This window comes from Bos grunniens, chromosome 13 (genome assembly GCF_055505025.1).
Source record: "Bos grunniens cultivar Pamir isolate PY7600 chromosome 13, Bosgru_T2T1.0, whole genome shotgun sequence".
NCBI classification, from domain to species: Eukaryota; Metazoa; Chordata; class Mammalia; order Artiodactyla; family Bovidae; genus Bos; species Bos grunniens.
In genome coordinates, this window is record NC_141177.1 from 62,320,831 (window position 1) to 62,339,766 (window position 18,936).

Genomic DNA, 18,936 nt, shown 5'->3' on the forward strand with positions numbered 1-18,936 from the left:
TGACTTAAAATAACTGCCACAGTGACGATTCAAAAGTGGAAATAGATTGAAAGACAGAGATAAGAAAGGTGTATCAAACAAACAGCAACCACAAAAAGCTGGAGTGGCTATACTGATATCAAACAGACTTTAAAATAAAAGATGATACTAAAGATAAAGAGAAATGTTTTATTAATATACTGATAAAAGAGTCAATCCATCAGGAAGATACTATATATGCATTCAGTGACACTTTAAAATATATAAAGCAATAGTGATAGAAATTAAGGGAGAAATAGACAATTCAAAAATAATAATCCGAGCATGAATATCTTATTTTAAATAATGGATAGAAAGACTAGACAGAAGATCAATAGAAAATTTGAACCACACTATAGACCACTAGACCTAACACATTTATAGAACACTCCTACATAACACAGAATATACATTCTTCTTAAGTGTACATGGAACATTCTCCATGGTATACCATATCCTAGGCTATAAAACCTCAACAACTTTAGAAGAACAGAAATTATACAGTATGTTCTTTGGCCACAATGGAATAAGAAATCAGTAGCAGGAAAAATTGGGGAACTCATAAATATTTGGAAATTAAAACACACTCCTAAATAACTAATGGGTCAGAGAAGAACTCAAAAAGGAAATAAAGTATTTTGATATATGTAAAAATTAACACAATGTACTGAAACTTATTGGAGGAGACTAAAGCAGTGGTTAGAGATAAATTTATAGTAGTAAATGCCTATAATAAAAACAAAGATTGCAAATCAATAACCTAAACTTTAGACACTGAAAAAGAAAAGCAAACTAAACCTAAAGCAAGCAGAAATAATAAAGATTAGAGCAGAAATTAGTGAAACAGGGAATCTACAAACAATAGAGAAAAATCAAGGAAAACCAAAAGCTGGTTCTTTGAAAAGATCAATAAAATTAACAAATTTTTAGCTAGATTGACCAAGAAAAAAAAGAAGACTCAAGTTACTAGAATCAGAAATCACATTATTATTGCCCTACAGAAATAAAAAGGATTTAAAAAGAATACTATATTTACTTGAATACCAACAAATTAGATAATTGAGGTGAAATGAAAAAATTTCTAAAAGTATAAGAACTACTGACGTTGACTCCAAAAAATAAAAGGCAATCTTACTGTACCTATAATATAAAGAGACTAAGGAAATAGTTTCTTTAAAAATCTACACAAAAAAATCCAGACCCAGATGACTTTACCACTAAATGCTAACAAACACTTAAAGAAAAGTTGAAAACAACCATCACAAATTCTGAAAATTAGAAGAGAACACTTTCTAACTCCTTCTATGAGGCCAGTATTACCCTGACAACAAAGTCAGACAATATCATTATAAGAAAAGAAAAATACAGACCAATATCTCTTATGAACTTAGGTTCAAAAACCTTCAACAAACTACTAGCAAACCAAATCTACCAACATAAAAAAGTATACTCTATGACCAAATGGAATTTATCCCAGGAATGCAGGGCAGATTCCCCATTTTGAAAACAGTACATTATATCAATATAATAAAAAATGAAAGTCACATAGTCATCCCATTAGATGTAGAAACTGCCTTTGACAGATGTAATAACTTTTGACAAAAAAGGGATTCAACAAATTAGGAATAGAAGGGATCACGCTCAACTTGACAAAGGCCACAAAAATCATAGCTAATATCATAGTTACTGATTAAAAATCTGGATCCCTCCAAGAACAGATAAACAAAAAGATACCCTTCCTCACTATTTCCATTCAACATTGTACTGGAGGTTTTAGTAAGGACAATTAGGCAGGCAAAAGAAATAAAAGCCATCCAGATTGGAGAAGAAGTAAAACTATCTCTATTTGCAGATGACATAACTTTATTTATAGAAAATCCTAAATAATTCACTAAAAAGAATTAGACCTAATAAATAATAATATAAATAAATGAACTAAAAGAAACAATCAGAACTAATAGACAAGTTGTTGTTCAGTCACTAAGTCATGTCTGACTTTGTGACCCCATGGACTGCAGCATGCCAGGCTTCCCTGTCCTTCATTTGCAGAACACATGATCAATATACAAACATCAATTTTATTTATATTGCAGTGAACAATTCAAAATGAAAATTTTAAAAATCCTTTTATGATAGTGTCAGAAAGACTAAAATATTTAGGAATTAATTTAATAAAAGAAGTATAAATCTTATACTCTGAAAACTACAAAGCAATGGTAAAATAAAGAAAATGTAATAATTGGAAAAATTCCTTGTTCGTAATATTTTTATATGGCAAAACTCCCCAAACTTATCTATAGATGCAACACAATCATCATAAAAATTGCAGCTAACTTCCTTATAGAATTTAATAAGCTAGCTCCAAAATTCATATGGGATTTCTGGTCACCCAGGTTTATAGCCAAAATAATTTTGAAAAAGAATACCAAAATTAGAAGATGCATACTTTGCTATTTCAGAAGTTATGGCAAAATTTGAGTAAGTGACACAGTGTGGTATTGGCCCAAGGATAGACAGATCAATGGAATAAAATTCAGAGTTCAGGTACAAACCTATGGTTTATAGGTTTATAAACCTATATATGGTCAACTGCTTTTCAACAAGGGTGTCAACACTGTTCAATGGGAAAACAATCATGTTGTGGATAAAAATGGCTAGGACAACTGAATATCCATTTGCAAATGGGATTTGGTCCCCTTCCTCACACCCTACATGATAATTTACACAAAATGGATTAATTGAAATACAAAAACTAAAGCTATAAAAGTCTTGGAAGAAAACATAGAGATAAACCGTCATGACCTTAGATTTGGCAATAGATTATCAGATATTGACTGCTCCAAAAGCAGGAACAAGACAAAAAATACATGAATGAATTTTATCAAAATTAAAAAAAAAATGTGCTTCTAATGATGTCATCTGAAAAGTGAAATGGCAACCACTAAAATGGCAGGAAATATTAGCAAATCATGCTGATATTGTTGACCATGAGGATGGAACAAGAATACTGAGAAAGAGTTTCTGGCACCTTCATGCCCATTCTAAGCATGAGGTAATGATAACTAACTGCTATATGCCTTTTAAGTCTGCTGGGACGGGTGGCTAGGTGCGGGGAAGAAAGGTTAGGAGAGCAGCAAACAAGCCAGAGTCCTAATTAGAATAACAACCCAACACAACAGAAGCATGACAAAAGAAGAGGCATGCTCATTTTCAGGCATAAATAATATTTACTTAGTCTCTGCTAGTCTACATGTGATATCCAGCATTCTATACAAAATTATCAGACAAAAAGCAAAAAGAGCTAATCCATAATTGAGGTAATTAGAAAATCCAGTTTCAAAATGACCAAGATGTTAAAATAATCTGAAAAGAGAAATTAAAATAATGATAATTAATAAGAATCTTGCAGAAAATGTTGATAATGTATAAACAAATGAAAGATTCAGCAGGCTGAAAGAGAGTATTTAATCAAATGAGAATACTAAAAATAAAATATACAATGACAGACATGGAGAATTCCTTCAATGGGATCATCAGCAGACCAAGCACAACTGAGAAAATAAATTTGCAGGTACAACAATAGAAATTGGCTTCTCTGGTGGCTTTACCTGCAATGCAGGAGACCCAGGTTCCATCCCTGGGTCAGGAAGATCCCCTGGAGAAGGAAATGGCAATCCACTCAGTATTCTTGCCTGAGGAATTCCATGGACAGAGTAGCTGCTAGGCTACAGTTCATGTGGTTGCAAAGAGTCAGACATGACTGAGAAACTAACACACACAATAGAAATTATCCAAAGAGAAACTCAGAGATAAAAACTGGGGTAAAAACCCAAAACAGAATAGAGCATGCACAAACTTCAGGATATTATCAAATGATCTAACATATATGAAATTTGAGTCTTAGAAGAAGAGTGAAAAAATGAGATAGAATAAGAGGATGAAGAGATAATGGCCAGAAAATTTTCTAAAATTTACGGATTAAGAAAAAGACACAAATCTATGAATCTCAAAGAACCTCTAAAAGAATAAATTCCCCCAAACACACCTACACATATTAGAGTCAAACAGCTAAAACTCAATGATAAAGAAAAAAATCTGGAAGCAAACAGAAAAAATAAACAAAAGATACATTACACAGAGAGGAACAAAGATGATAATTTTATTTCAAGGTTGATGTGCATTCTAAGCTCTACATAGTAATCACTTGAAAATAATATAATCATTTAAATTCTCATAAATATAATACAAAAATTATACAATCTCTAGAATAAAAAGTGCCCCATATTTTAAAAAAAACTTAATTAATGAAGACTGATGCTCTCTTCTTATAAAACATTTGTTATAAATTGAAAGAATATATTTTAATATAAATGTTTAATCCTAAGGTCAGTAAATTTCATCTGTTTTCTCTCTACAAATTCAAATATAAAATAACTGGGATTAATCTAGTAAAGACAAGGACAAGGTAGACCATATTTTGTTCTATATATGCTCTCAACACCGTGAAACATAGTAGTAAAAGTTTAAAAGTATTTTATTCTAACAACAAGAAATAAGGTGAAATCTTTCACTTTCTATTCCTTACGATGGTACGAAAGATAATAAACTTGCATTATAAAATCACCTTCCACGGTATCATGTTTCAAAATAAACCAGACAGTGTGAAGAGCCCAAGTAATAAAGAGGAATTTTAAATTTGGAACTTTTAATAGTAAGAAATAACACTGTTTATTTGTTCCTAATATGTTTTACTTCGTTTTCATTTACTCTGATATTTTGGATCCAAAACCATTGGGAAAATAGAATATTTGTATTTTTAATTGGCATAAAACATATGCCATTCGAACAAAACAAAAACCAAAAAAAGTTGAGTTTTTAATCCTAATATAAGCCTTATTTTTTCAGCTTCCAAATTACATTCGTGCTGTAATATGATTGATAGAAGCACATCAAGCACTGGCCGTTTTCTTGCATTAATTGAACTACATTCATTCTAATCTTTGGCTTGGTAATGGTTTATGCACTGCATGCAAATGAGCAGCCACTGGGCTGGTTTTCTGACATCTCCTCCCATCCCCCTTTCTTTCTTTTCAGTTCTGCCTCTAGATGCTGCCGTAGGTGAAAGCTTTTCAGAAGCAGCAACATGCTCATTGTCTTTCTAGTCATGGTATGATAGAGAGTGACGAAGAGGAACAAGACTGTTTGGAACAGCTACAATAGTATCTATTATGCATCAGTCATAGAAGGACGAGCTGAATTGTGCGGAATTGATATGTACCTATTGTGGAAGCTTTTTCTGTAACATCAGATAGAAATAATCATTCTGAGGCAGGCTTTCCTGGGAAAGACATCCTCTCTCTTTTGGACGTGCATTTTCAGTATGGTAGGTGGTGCTGCGGTTAATGTAAAGCACATCAAATGAGTAATTCAGTTTCAAAGAATTGGTTTTAATTACTGTGGCAATACTAAATGATCAGCCATTGGGATGTATAATACCAAGCATGGAACTGGCACTCTTTTGAATTAGAAATTATCTGTTTTCATATTTATATCTGGCAAGCACCTTAAGTGTGAAGAAATGCAAATGCTTCAGGGAACTGCAAATGGGTATCTGCCAAATAGGTACCCATGAAGAGCAAAATGTCCAGGGCTCTTGAGAATCTTGAAATTCATTTTCAGAAATGTCTAGGTCATGAAAATCCTACTTGGCATAGGCATAATTTTCTTGTCTTTGTACTTTAAGGCACCAGATACTCCGTACCTTTTTCTCCTGCTAACATAATTTTAATTGAAAAAATGTTAAATATTTTATTATATTTAACCTTAATATAATATCTCTGGTTATGATCTACTTCATCAAATGTCCTTCAAAAAGTGAAATTCCAAGGTCGTTTTCTAATAAAAATTTGCCAGGAGATTCATTTTGTAGAAAGACATAGAAATTTATTTTAAAAAAGGGGGATTTTTGTAGTCTTATAGGCAATACAAAGACCCATACATTTTTTAATAGGCACATTATTAAGAATGTAAATCAACCAGTTTTAAATTTATAGTTTCTCTATAAGTTCCTTCTGTTTTTCTCATGGAAGGGAAAAATCTGCCTGTAGTCTGTTACAGTGGGTTTTCTTGAGGAACAGAACTGTTCATACAGAGTTTGAACCCAAGAACTGTGCAGACAGAGAGGAGGTCACTAAGAATTTGACCGCTAGAAGCACCCCTTGTTTTGGCTCAGTTGGGTGGGGGTGGAGAGAGAGAAATTCTTTGCATGATGGCCATGCTAAAGCTGTCTTAGATTTGGATAGACTAGTGAGGTTAGCAAAAGAAAGGATTTAGGGTCTCCATCTTATGATTTAACATAAACCAGAATTATATGATCTCTCACTGTCTCTTTTTCTCTTTCTCTACACACACACACATACACACACACACACATCTATATACACCCATCTGTATCTATTTCTATAGCTATATAAATATAGCTATAGCCATCTATATCCATATATCTCTATCTCTACATTGTTCTGAAGAGCCTGCTGCTACTGCTGCTAAGTCGCTTCAGTCGTGTCCGACTCTATGCAACCCCATAGACGGCAGCCCACAAGGCTCCCCCGTCCCTGGGATTCTCCAGGCAAGAACACTGGAGTAGGTTGCCATTTCCTTCTCCAATGTATGAAAGTGAGAAGGGAAAGTGAAGTCACTCAGTCATGTCTGACTCTTAGCGACCCCATGGACTGCAGCCTACCAGGCTCCTCTGTCCATGGGATTTTCCAGGCAAGAGTACAGGAGTGGGGTGCCATTGCCTTCTCCGTCTGAAGAGCCTAACTTGCATCAAAGGTTTCTTCACTCCATCATTGCAAAGTTTTGTATTCAATTGCATGTTGTCTGGACATGAGGACTTTCCCTTTCTCTCCATACAATGTAACTTCTATGTGTAGACATAGGATAAAATTATACGTGAGCATGAGTATGCTACTTACCTACCTGAACAGAATTCATGTCACTTAAATGGATACATTTCTTCCTTATTACAGCTGGGAACTCATTATACTAATTTGTGGCACACTGATATAAATTATTATCATTCTTGATACTAAGGCCATTATAATGTCTAGTTCTATCATAAGTCTGTTTTAATTTGGCACTAAGTAACTTCTACTTCTTGAAAATTGTAATTATGAATAATATTAAGACATTTATTTTATTTATTGTGTTTCCAAATTTAATACAATTTAGTACTTAAAATTTTTACATCTGAAACAAAAGTAAGGCCATGTAAAATGATTTCTAAGGAATAATATATTTCCAAATCTTCACCATGAAATGTTTATTAGGGAAGTCAGAGTTAAGTGAAATTGTGTTCACTGGGAACAAACACAATTTGGTAAAGAGGACTTGTGTTCTTCTAGATTAAATCTATGCAAAATTTGGCAAATACATATTTTTTGTGATCCTTTATTTTAAGGAATTTCAATAACTTCATTCAGTGTTAATTAACCGTCTGTGAGTTTCATTTTTAAAAGTTGCTAAAACTAAAGTTTCTAAAAGTTATCCAAGCTGCTCTTACAGTCTGTTCTCATAGCACAGAATGCTTTCTGAAAATCTATAAAATATTTTATATGACTTTAGTGATATTTGTTAAAAACTTAACTTTTATTGATATTTTCAACCCCTAATAATGGACAGTATACAGAATGCATCTGTAAACAAGAATGAAGGAATTACTAGAAAGCAGAAAGGATAGATTTTCTAATCCATTCTTGGTCTGTAATCACACGTCACTGTCTAAATCAGGATTTGAACTTTACATTCTTATTCTATTACATTCTTAGCCAATTTTTAATGTATTTTCCACACCTATGATCTATGAAAAATGTAACAAAAAACCATTGCAGATCCCATGTAACAACAGCACTGTTATGGACTGAAAGTTGGTATTCTCCAAAATTCACATGTCAAAGCACTAACTATAATGTGATGGTGTTTGGAGATAAGACTTTGGCAAAGTAATTAGGTTAAGATGAGGTCATGAGGTGTGGGGCCTTGAAAAGGAGAGGTTGCTTTCACTCTTCTCTTCCCTAACACAAGGAAGAAGTCATGAGAGCACACAGGAAAGGTAGCTGCCCAGTGTCCAAGGGAAGAGGCCTCGGAATGAAACCCACTTTGCTGGCACATAGATCTTAGACCTCCAGCCTCCAGAAATAAATAAGAAATAACTTTTTTTTTTGTTTAAGCAACTCAGTCTAAGGCATTTTTGTTACAGCTGCTCAAGCTGACTAAGGCAAGTTCCAATTTATGCTTCAGTTGGTTTTCTTTGGTTGTTTGCAATAGAAATAGCCTGACCAACTTAAGCAAGATAAAGGGATATATTGGAAGGATACCAGGGAGCTCTCAAAACTGAACAAAAGAACAATCAGAACATGTGAAGGATTTGAAGCAGCGTTGCTTTGAATATTGAAGTAAGGGCACCATCTTTGTAGGCATTTCCCAAAGATGCCTCAGCTTCTATTGCCTTCAGTCCAACTATCTTACATTTTCATATGTCTGCTTAATAGGCAGATTCCCATCAGGGAGAAATTAATCGGCCTGCCTGAGAGTTGGTAAGATTTATTATTCTAGTATATCTATTTTAAATTTATTATAATAATTTCATTTAAAAATTTTGTTTGTTCAAGACATATATTCAGTTAGCCTTATATATTATTCTTATATCTAACAAACTTGTTATACTATTTATAATGACAATTTTTCCCTCTTCCAATACTTTTCTGTATATATATATTTTTTTCATGTCTTATTTTCTCTTTAGGATCACAAGTAAACAGTTTAAAAAAAAAAAAAAAAAACCTGGAAAGTGAAGTCTTTAGAAAGACTTTAGAAAGCATTACTGTGAACAAAGCTAGTGGAGGTGATGGAATTCCAGCTTAGCTATTTCAAATCCTAAAAGATGATGCAGTGAAAATGCTGCACTCAATATGCCAGCAAATTTGGAAAACATAGCAGTGGCCATAGTACTGGAAAAGATCAGTTTTCATTCCAATCCCAAAGAAGGGCAATGCCAAAGGATGTTCAGACTACCACACAACTGCACTCATTTCACATGCTAGCAACGTAAGGCTCAAAATTCTTCAAGCTAGCCTTCAGAAGTACATGAACCGAGATTTTCCAGATGTACAAGCTGGGTTTGGAAAAGGCAGAGGAACTAGAGGTCAAATTGCCAACATTCATTGGATCCTAGAGAAAGCAAGGGAATTTCAGAAAAACATCTACTGCTTCCTTGACTATGCTAAACTCTCTGACTGTGTGGATCAGAGCAAACTGTGGAAAATTCTTAAAGAGATGGGAATACCAGATCCCCTTACCTCTCTCCTGAGTAACTTGTATGCATGTTAGAACCGGACAGTTAGAACCAGACATGGAACAATGTACTGGTTTGAAATTGGGAAAGGAGTATGCAAAGCTCTATATTGTCACCCTGCTTATTTAGCTTATATATAGAGTACATCATACAAAATGCTGGGCTGGATGAAGCACAAGCTGGAATCAAGATTGCCTGGAGAAATACCAATAATCTCAGATATGCAGATAATACTACTCTAATGGCAGAAAGTGAATAGGAACTAAAGAGGTTCTTGATGAGGGTTAAAGAGAGTGAAAAAGCTGACTTAAAACTCAACATTCAGAAAACTAAGATCTGGTTCCATCACTTCATGGCAAATCGAAGGGGAAAAAGTGGAAATAGTGATAGATTTTCTTTTCCTGGGCTCCATAATCACTGTGGACAGTGACTGCAGCCATGAAATTAAAAGATGCTTGCTCCTTGCAAGGAAAGCTATAACAAACCTAGACAGCATATTCAAAAGCAGACATCACTTGCCAACAAATGTCTGTATAGTCAAAGCCATAGTTTCTTCAGTAGTCATGTACAGACGTGAGAGATGGACCATAAAGAAGGCTGAGCACTGCAGAATTGATGCTTTCCAATTGTGGTGCTGGAGAAGACTCTTGAGAGTCCCTTGGACTGCAAGATCAAAGCAGTCACTCTTAAAGAAAATCAACTCTGATTACTCATTGGAATCACTGATGCTGAAACTGAAGCTCCAGTACTACCTGATGCGAAGAGCTGACTCACTGAAACAGACCCTGATGCTGGGAAAGATGAAGTCAAAAGGAGAAGGGGTGACAGTGAATGAGATGATTAGATAGCATCACTGACTCAACAGACATGAGTTTGAGCAAGCTCCAGGAGATAGTGAAGGACAGGAAAGTCTGGTGTGCTGCAGTGCATGGGGTTGCAAAGAGTAGGATACACTTTAGCAACTGACCACCAACAACAATGTCTTATTTTCTCACTGGGATCACTAGTAAACAGTTGGGGGGGGGGGAAGCTAGAGAGAGAAACAAAGTTTCCTATTCTTTATCTTTTATTCTGGCATTTTTTCATTGGCTCCAAATTATATATTGACTGCAGAGATTATGCTAATTTCCTCAGCTGATTTCTTAGTAACACAGCTTTAGGCAAATATTATAAAACTCTAAGGAAGCTGTCTTGAAAGTGGCTAGAACCAGGCCTATAGAAATAAATGTTTTTAAATTTAGAAAAATAAAAACCTCTTTATTATTGCTTCCACATTCTAGAGAAGAAAATGTGTTCTTTACTCTCTCAGAATGTTTAATGACATGTGAATTTTTGAGTGGATCCTTAAGTATCATAATCATTCATTTATGCTTTTATTTATTTGCATACTTAACAGATTCATAGTTATAGAGTTCTTTAATTCAAGATATGGCATGTAACCAGTTTCACTGAAATTTCACAAAGTGGGTGCTTGTAGAAAGTGGTGCTTTTTCACTTCTAATTAAAGAGCAAGTTCTTGAATTTAATGATTACTCATTTTACAGATTGAACCCTTGTGTTGGTTTTCTAGACACATCAGCAATAAACTCCAAGCATTTTGAAGGTTGATACCAAAAAAAAAAGCAGAATAACATTAAGACTCACAAAGCAAGACTTCCCTGGTAGTCCAGTGGCTCCCAGTGCAGGGGGGCCTAAATTCAATTCCTAGTCAGAGAAATAGAAACCACGTGATACAACCAAGCGTCTGCATACCGCATGGAAAAGATCTTTAGAGCCACAACTAAAACCCGCCGCAGCCAGAGAAAAGACTCACAAAGCTTTCATTGTTCACAGTGAAATATATACTTGAAATCTTATTTTTTAAAAGACTTTTTGGAAAACAAACTCAAAGTCCTTTTATGGATTTTCCCTGGTGTTTATTTTTAAGAATAAAGTTTAAGACTGCTTGTTGCAAAAGACATTGCCATGAATATCGTAGTAGGTTTACCTAAAGTACATGCCCTTAAGTGAAAAATACAAGGCAGTTATTATTTAAAGGATTCATGAATCTTCAGTTCTCTGTGTGACAAATGTGAAAAATGACTGACAGTCAAGAAGATGAAAAGGGAAAAGCAAATTCTTACATGATTTTTTCAAAGTGCCATCTAAATGCAGAAAAACTAGGCAAAGATGATATGGTTATAATATGTCATATGCCAAGAAAGCATTGTTAAAATATTCTACTTTATCACATATATTTGGTAGTTTGCTTACAGCTAAACATGCTTTGTATTATTCAAAACTTATCATTATGCTAAAATTTGGCTGCTTCTAGTTAAAATACATACACTGGGAAATATTTTCAGTGCTTATTAGATTTATAGAGATTGCTGCTGCTGCTGCTGCTAAGTCGCTTCAGTCGTGTCCAACTCTGTGCGACCCCATAGACGGCAGCCTACCAGGCTCCGCCGTCCCTGGGATTCTCCAGGCAAGAACACTGGAGTGGGTTGCCATTTCCTCCTCCAATGCATGAAAGTGAAAAGTGAAAGTGAAGTCTCTCAGTAAGTGTCCAACTCTTCATGACCCCATGGACTGCAGCCCACCAGGCTCCTCCGTCCATGGGATTTTCCAGGCAAGAGTACGGGAGATTACTGCTGTGCTATTTATAAGAAAATATTTCAACGTTGTTCTAAGCCACTGCTATTGGAGAGAACTTCATGGGATGATGGAAATGTATTCTGTGTTAACCAATACAATTGTCACAAGCCACATGTGGCTATTGAGCACTTGGAACATGGCTAGTAAAACAAAAGACACACATTTGCATTTAATTTTGGCTAATTTAAATTTCATATTAAATATCCACATGTGGCTAATATAATATACAGATATTTCCATGTTTGTGATTTTAAAACACATAAAATAAGAACAGTATTTGGCAGATGATTAGTACTTATCAGTGTGTTATTAATGTTGCTATTGGCTTAAAGTATATTTTGGGAAAGAGCAGGTTGGTCACATGTGTCCAGTTAACAGTAAGATGTTGTCTTAAATATGTGTGCACTCAAAGCCCTAAGAATTTATTAGCACTGGTATCCATTCATTGGTATCCATTCTCCTGACATCTACCAGCTTAAAAAAAAAAAAAAACTTTCAACAGATTCTCTGTCCTTTGTGACATTTTAGATGATTTAAAGCTGAATTATGTAATTTGTGGGCTCTCTATACTTCCTGTTGTCCCTCTGGTTTGGTTTTTTTTTTTTTTTGCTTCCTTTGTTTCTTTTAAAAATCACAATGATGCAAATTTGGACTTATATCAGAAAGTTTTCAGAGAAAGAAGTATGCAAATAAAAATAAAATTTTTATTTCTAAATCTTGCATTAAAATATGAAAACAACATAAACATTTCTACCTCTTCTACTTACTGGATAAGAAAAATTGGTTTCATTGTTTTAGCTCCACAGAACTGCATATGTATTTGTTGCTGCTGCTGCTGCTGCTAAGTCGCTTTAGTCGTATCCGACTCTGTGCGACCCCATAGACGGCAGCCCACCAGGCTCCCCCGTCCCTGGGATTCTCCAAGCAAGAACACTGGAGTGGGTTGCCATTTCCTTCTCCAATGCATGAAGTGAAAAGTGAAAGTGAAGTTGCTCAGTCGTGTCCGACTCCTCCTGAACCCATGGAGTGTAGCCCACCAGGCTCCTCCGTCCATGGGATTTTCCAGGCAAGAGTACTAGAGTGGGGTGCCATTGCCTTCTCCATGTATTTGTTAAGGCCTCACAAATATTTGACTTATACTTTTTAAAGTGTGTTTAACTTGCTCCTGAAGAAAGTTTTAAACACTTTTAAAAATATCATAATTTCTAGTCTGTGTAGATTTTCTAGTCTCTGTCATTAGTCTCAGTCAGAAGCTACATATATGTCAGGAGTTTCCTCGATACTCCAAAGAAACAAGCCAATTTAAATTGGACAGTCATTTTTATTATCTCTTTTGCACTTAAGCTATATTTTTCATGTAGTAGCTTTGAGACCTTTACTAAAGCTATACCTGAATTTTAATCCACTGCTTCTTTAGGAAGTAAGATAAAAATACTGAATATATCTGGATGATATTTTTAAGCTAAAATAAATGCAACTTCCAAAAATGCATATGTCCCACAATGCCATGAACCAGTAAACAACAACAATTCAACAATAAGAATGGCAACTGATCCTCTCCTGTATGATTTTTTTTTCTAAGTTCAGAAATTTTGGTGTTAGTTGAAAAGCAGCATGTAGAAAAAGATATTCATAGAGAGCAAAACTAGAATGCAGTTTATGGAGTTCAAAAAATTAATTTCGATAAAATTTGAGATTAACTTTATTGTAAGTTTAATGAAAAGTAATATTTTTCTCTACCGTGTACTCTCACAAAGGGCACTATGTTGGTAGTGAAATTTACATGGGGCTCAGAAATGTCCCAAACATAGCCTGAGTAATGAAACTTGTGAATGAGAATCCTTGCTGAAGCCATAGAGCTGTCATAAGAACTACTGAACCCACATACTGCAATTACTGAAACCCATGAGCCTAGAGCCCATGCTTCTCAACAAGAGGAGCCACTGCAATGAGAAGCTATTGTGGTACAGCTAGAGAGTAGCCCCTGCTTATTGCAACTAGAGAAAGACTGCATGCAGCAATGAAGACCTAGCACAGCCGAAAATAAATACACATTTAGAATAAAACTTTTAAAGAATAACAAAGCAAAGAGATACCCTAGTTCCCAATTTCCTGATTTGTTGGCTAAAAATTGCCCCATTATTTAAGCCATTTCAGTAGGGAAGTTTTTACTTACAGCCCAAAATGTTGTTTAAAAAAAAAATCAATATTTTATAGATAATACTACATTTAAGTTATTGTAAAATATTGGCTATATTTCCTTGTGCTGTGCATCCTTGCTTATTTATGCCAAGGATAGTAGTTTGTATCTCTTAATCCTCCACCCGCTTCTTACCCCTCCCTTCTGCCCTCTCCCTCGCTGGAAACCACTAGTTTGTTCTTTTACCTGTGAGGGTTTTTTTTGTATTTGTTGTTGTGAGGGTTTGTTTTTGTTATTGTTGTTATATTCATTGGTTTGTATTATTTTTTAGATTCCACATATAAGCGATAACATAGAATATTTGTCTGTCTGACTTATTTCACTAAGCATAATACCCTTCATCCACATTGTTGCAAATGTAGAATCTCATTTTTTTTTTGCTAAGTAATATATATACACACACATATATACACACATTCACACCTCATATCTTCTTTATCCACTCATCTGTTGATGGACACTTAGGTTGCTTCCATATCTTAGCTATTATAAATAATGCTGCTGTGAATGCTGGGGTACATATGAAACACTAAGTTTCGAATCAGTGTTTTCATTTCCTTTGGACATACACCCAGAGTGGGATTGTTCCATTTTCAGTTTTTTGAGGAACCCTCATACTGTTTTCCATAGTGACTGAACCAATTTACATTCCTACCAACAGTGTATTAGGGTTCCTTTTCTATGCATCCTTGCCAAGATTTGTTATTTGTAGACTTTTTGATGATAGCCATTTTGATGGGTGTGACGTGATGTTTCATTGGGGTTTCCATTTGCATTTCTCTGATGATTACTGATGTCGAGCATCTTTTTTTGTTCCTGTTGGCCATCTGTATTCTTCCTAGGAAAAATGTCTATTCAGGTCTTTCGCCCATTTGTTTCTTTTTGTGATATCGAGTTGTATGAGCTGTTTATACTTTTTTGATATTAACCCCTTATTGGTTATGCCATTTGCAAATATTTTTTTTACCATTCAGTAGATTGTCTTTTCATTCTGTCAGTGGTTTCCTTTGTTGTGCAAAAGTTTTTAAGTTTAATTAGATTCCATTTGTTTATTTTTGCTTTTGTTTCTTTTGCTTTATGCTACTAAGTCACTTCAGTCGTGTCCAACTCTGTGAGACCCCATAGACGGCAGCCCACCACGCTCCCCCATCCCTGGGATTCTCCAGGCAAGAACACTGGAGTGGGTTGCCATTTCCCTCTCCAATGCATGAAAGTGAAAAGTCAAAGTGAAGTCGCTCAGTTGTGTCCGACTCTTAGCAACCCCATGGACTACAGCCCACCAGGCTCCTCCATCCATGGGATTCTCCAGCTTTATGAGACAGATCCAAAAAATATTGCTATAATTTACATATGCTTGCCTATGTTCTCTACAAGCAGTTTTATGGTTTCAGGTCTTACATTTAATTATTTAATCCATTTTGAGTTTATTCTTGTATATGGTGTGAGAAGATGTTCTAATTCAATTCTTTTATAAGCAGTTGTTCAGTTTTCCCAGAACCACTTACAGAAGAGACTGTCTTTTCTTCATTGTATATTTTTGCTTCCTTTGTTGCAGATTAATTGACCATAAGTGTGCAGGTTTATTTCTGGGTTCTCTATTCTTTTCAGAAAAACAAAGCTTGTTAACATATATTTTAGCATTATTTTTATATCTATGTAAAGATAGATGGAAAGTTCAAGATGATAATTTATCATATTCTTTTTTTCCAAATACAGAAATACCTTTTATTCATGGTTATGTTGATTAGGATTACTATATTTGTCCACCCACTCCTGCTGGTTTGTAGTCAGTTCAACTTTATTTCTAAGCCCAATGGACTATAAATAAGCATCTGAAAACTTCTTTATATTCAGAATCTGAAACAATTTGATTCATCCTTTAAAAAATAACTATAATAAAGTTAAAAGAAAACAAGAAACTTAAGTGGGACATTTTATTAAAATATTCAGATATATAATGAAGATAAAGTTCTAATTCAGATTCCATGAAAACATTCAAAATATTCTATAAGAAAATTTATTTGTAACTGTAATAATTAGAGTGGTATTCCAAATCCCTTCCAGTTTTACTATTGGATAAGATGAGTTTCTATCAGAGTTCACAGACTGGATACAAGATCATATTTGATCTTTTTGTTTTCTTTCTTTTTTTTTCTTTTGCCATCCCATGCAGCATGTGGGATCTTAGTTGCCTGACCAGGGATCAAACCTGTGCCCTCTGCAGAGGAAGTGCAGAGTATTAGCCGCTGGACCACCAGGGAAGTCCCAATCTTGATGATCTTGATCGCACTATTTGAGACGATTAGATATAGTCTCCAGTCTTCCTGATATTGTGTCATATAATGGATTTGAGAAGGAGTATACAGAACTCTAAAGAAAAACACATCGAAAGAGTTATGATTTTAGACTTTAAAATAAGAGACTTTTTCCCAGATCATGCAGTGAGTTTTTAATGGATTTTCACTGGAGTAATAACTAGTGCATCTGTGACTCCTACTTCAACACCTCCAGTCCATACTGCCCGAACCACTGACACAGGCCTCTTCTTGGTGTGTGCCCAGCATCCTCTGAGCAAAGGAGCCATTGCCTCATCCTCACCTCTGGTGCAATGGGGGAATGCAGTAGCCAGGATCTTGACTGCTTCTTTCTATGGCACTGTTTTTAAGTTTGTTACTTTAATTATAGTTAGTTTAAATAAAACTAAATAAAAATATTTACAAAAAAACAACAGCCAACAGCTTTCAGCTGGGAGAATTATATTTTGCAGTATATATTAGAAAATCTAAAACATGGAAAGTTGTATAGGACAACCAACATGATTTCCTCAACAAATAAATTGCAAAGGGAAAATAGAAAACAAAATCTAGAGATTAAAAGAGACTAGAAACATGTCTGGAGAAGGCAATGGCACCCCACTCCAGTATTCTTGCCTGGAAAATCCCATGGACGGAGGAGCCTGGTAGGCTGCAGTCCATGGGGTCGCTAAGAGTTGGACACAACTGAGTGACTTCACTTTGACTTTTCACTTTCATGCATTGGAGGAGGAAATGGCAACCCACTCCAGTGTTCTTGCCTGGAGAATCCCAGGGACAGAGGAGCCTGGTAGGCTGCCGTCTATGGGGTTGCACAGAGTCAGACACAACTGAAGTGACTTAGCAGCAGCAGCAGCAGCAGCAGCAAAGACATGTCTAACAATTTGAATGCACATAAATTATATGGATCCTGATTTTAAAAATATACCAACAACAACAAAGTACAACCCCTCCACACACACTTATTTATGAGACAAATGGGATAGGTTGAACACTGATGGAATCTTTGATTGTGTCACAGAATTACTGTTAAGTGTTTGCAAGTGATACTGTGGTTATATATTTTTTTAATATATTTATCCTAGTATAACTGAAGTCTTTACAGGTAAAATTAAATGATACTGGAATTTGCTTAAAAACACTCTGGTTGACACAAAGAGTGAATTGTAATGTAAACTATGGACTCTGGGTGATAACAACATGTCAGTGTAGGTTCATCAGTTGTAAGAAACGTATCACTCTTGTGGGAGATGTTGATAATGGGAAAGGCTATGCATGTGTGGGGACACAGGGTATATGGAAAGTCCATGTACCTTCTGTCCTGAACCTGAAATTTCTCAAAGAAAATAAAGTCTATTTTTAAAAATATCACCACCATTCTGGTGGGTGGAGGGAATGGGTGGCAGCAGAAGTGAAACAAGAATGACTATGGGTTGATCACTGTAGATGTTGGCTGATGGGTCCGTGGTTTTCAATATACTATCTTCTAAATTTGTATATCAGAATATGAGAATTTTTCTCTAAGAGTGTTCACAAGGGTATTTTCTGAGAAGTCTACTTCTCTGTTATGTCAGGAAAGGTGCACTTAGTTTAATTAATACAAAGTTATTTGTTTCTGAAACAACAGAAATCAGAAAAGCAACAAAAGTTGAGAGCTATGACAGGATTTCTTCTCTAGCCATTCTTAATGGAAAGAAACAACATGAAAGAGGAATGATTGATAAAAAATGTCAAATTTAAAACATTTTATTTCCTTAAATCATTTGTAACTTTCAGAGTCTAAAAGTTAAACTAAAGACTAAAAAGATTAAATTTTCTTTTCTTTAGTAAAAATAAAAATACATTTATGTTACACCTTCCTACTTTGTCAAGAAGATACATTACTTTTGTTTCTTATTTATTAATATTATCCATTGAGTAGAACTATGTTTTCATTTTTGCTCTGTGACTTAATTGACTTGAAATCAAGTTAATTCTGTATTCTTAGGTATATCTTACTTATTTTCATTTCTAACATAACCACACACACAGAGTGTATTATGTCATTAATGAAGATGTAATGCCCTTAATTTCTCCCTTCCTCTTCTAAGTTATCAGGTAAAGTGAAAGTCGCTCAGTTGTGTCCGACTCTGCAACACCACGGACTATACAGTCCATGGAATTCTCCAGGCCAGAATACTAGCGTGGGTAGCCTTTCCCTTCTCCAGGAGATTTTCTCAACCCAGGGATTGAACCCAGGTCTCCTGCATTGCAGGCTGGATTCTTTACTAGCTGAACCACAAGGGAAGCACAAGTTATCAGGTAACAGAAATTTAAAAAGTCAAGTGTTTTATTAGTCTTTGATCACGTAACTCAAATACGCTGGAAACCACCTCTGCTACTTATTTTTAGTAATAGTAATAACTGTTTGTGAC

The 18,936-nt window shown here is 35.0% G+C and overlaps 1 protein-coding gene across 12 annotated transcripts in view; it reads right to left on the bottom strand.

Annotated features, from left to right (window-relative positions):
* Positions 1–16,213: 16,213 nt before the first annotated feature.
* MALRD1 (MAM and LDL receptor class A domain containing 1) overlaps positions 16,214–18,936 on the bottom strand; it is a 754,524-nt gene continuing 751,801 nt past the window's right edge. For all 12 annotated transcript variants that reach the window (XM_086334563.1, XM_086334560.1, XM_086334554.1 and 9 more), the window contains one exon: positions 16,214–16,580. In XM_086334563.1, the coding sequence (XP_086190689.1) occupies positions 16,500–16,580 (81 nt within the window). In that variant the 3' untranslated portion in view covers positions 16,214–16,499. The remainder of the gene's footprint in view (positions 16,581–18,936) is intronic.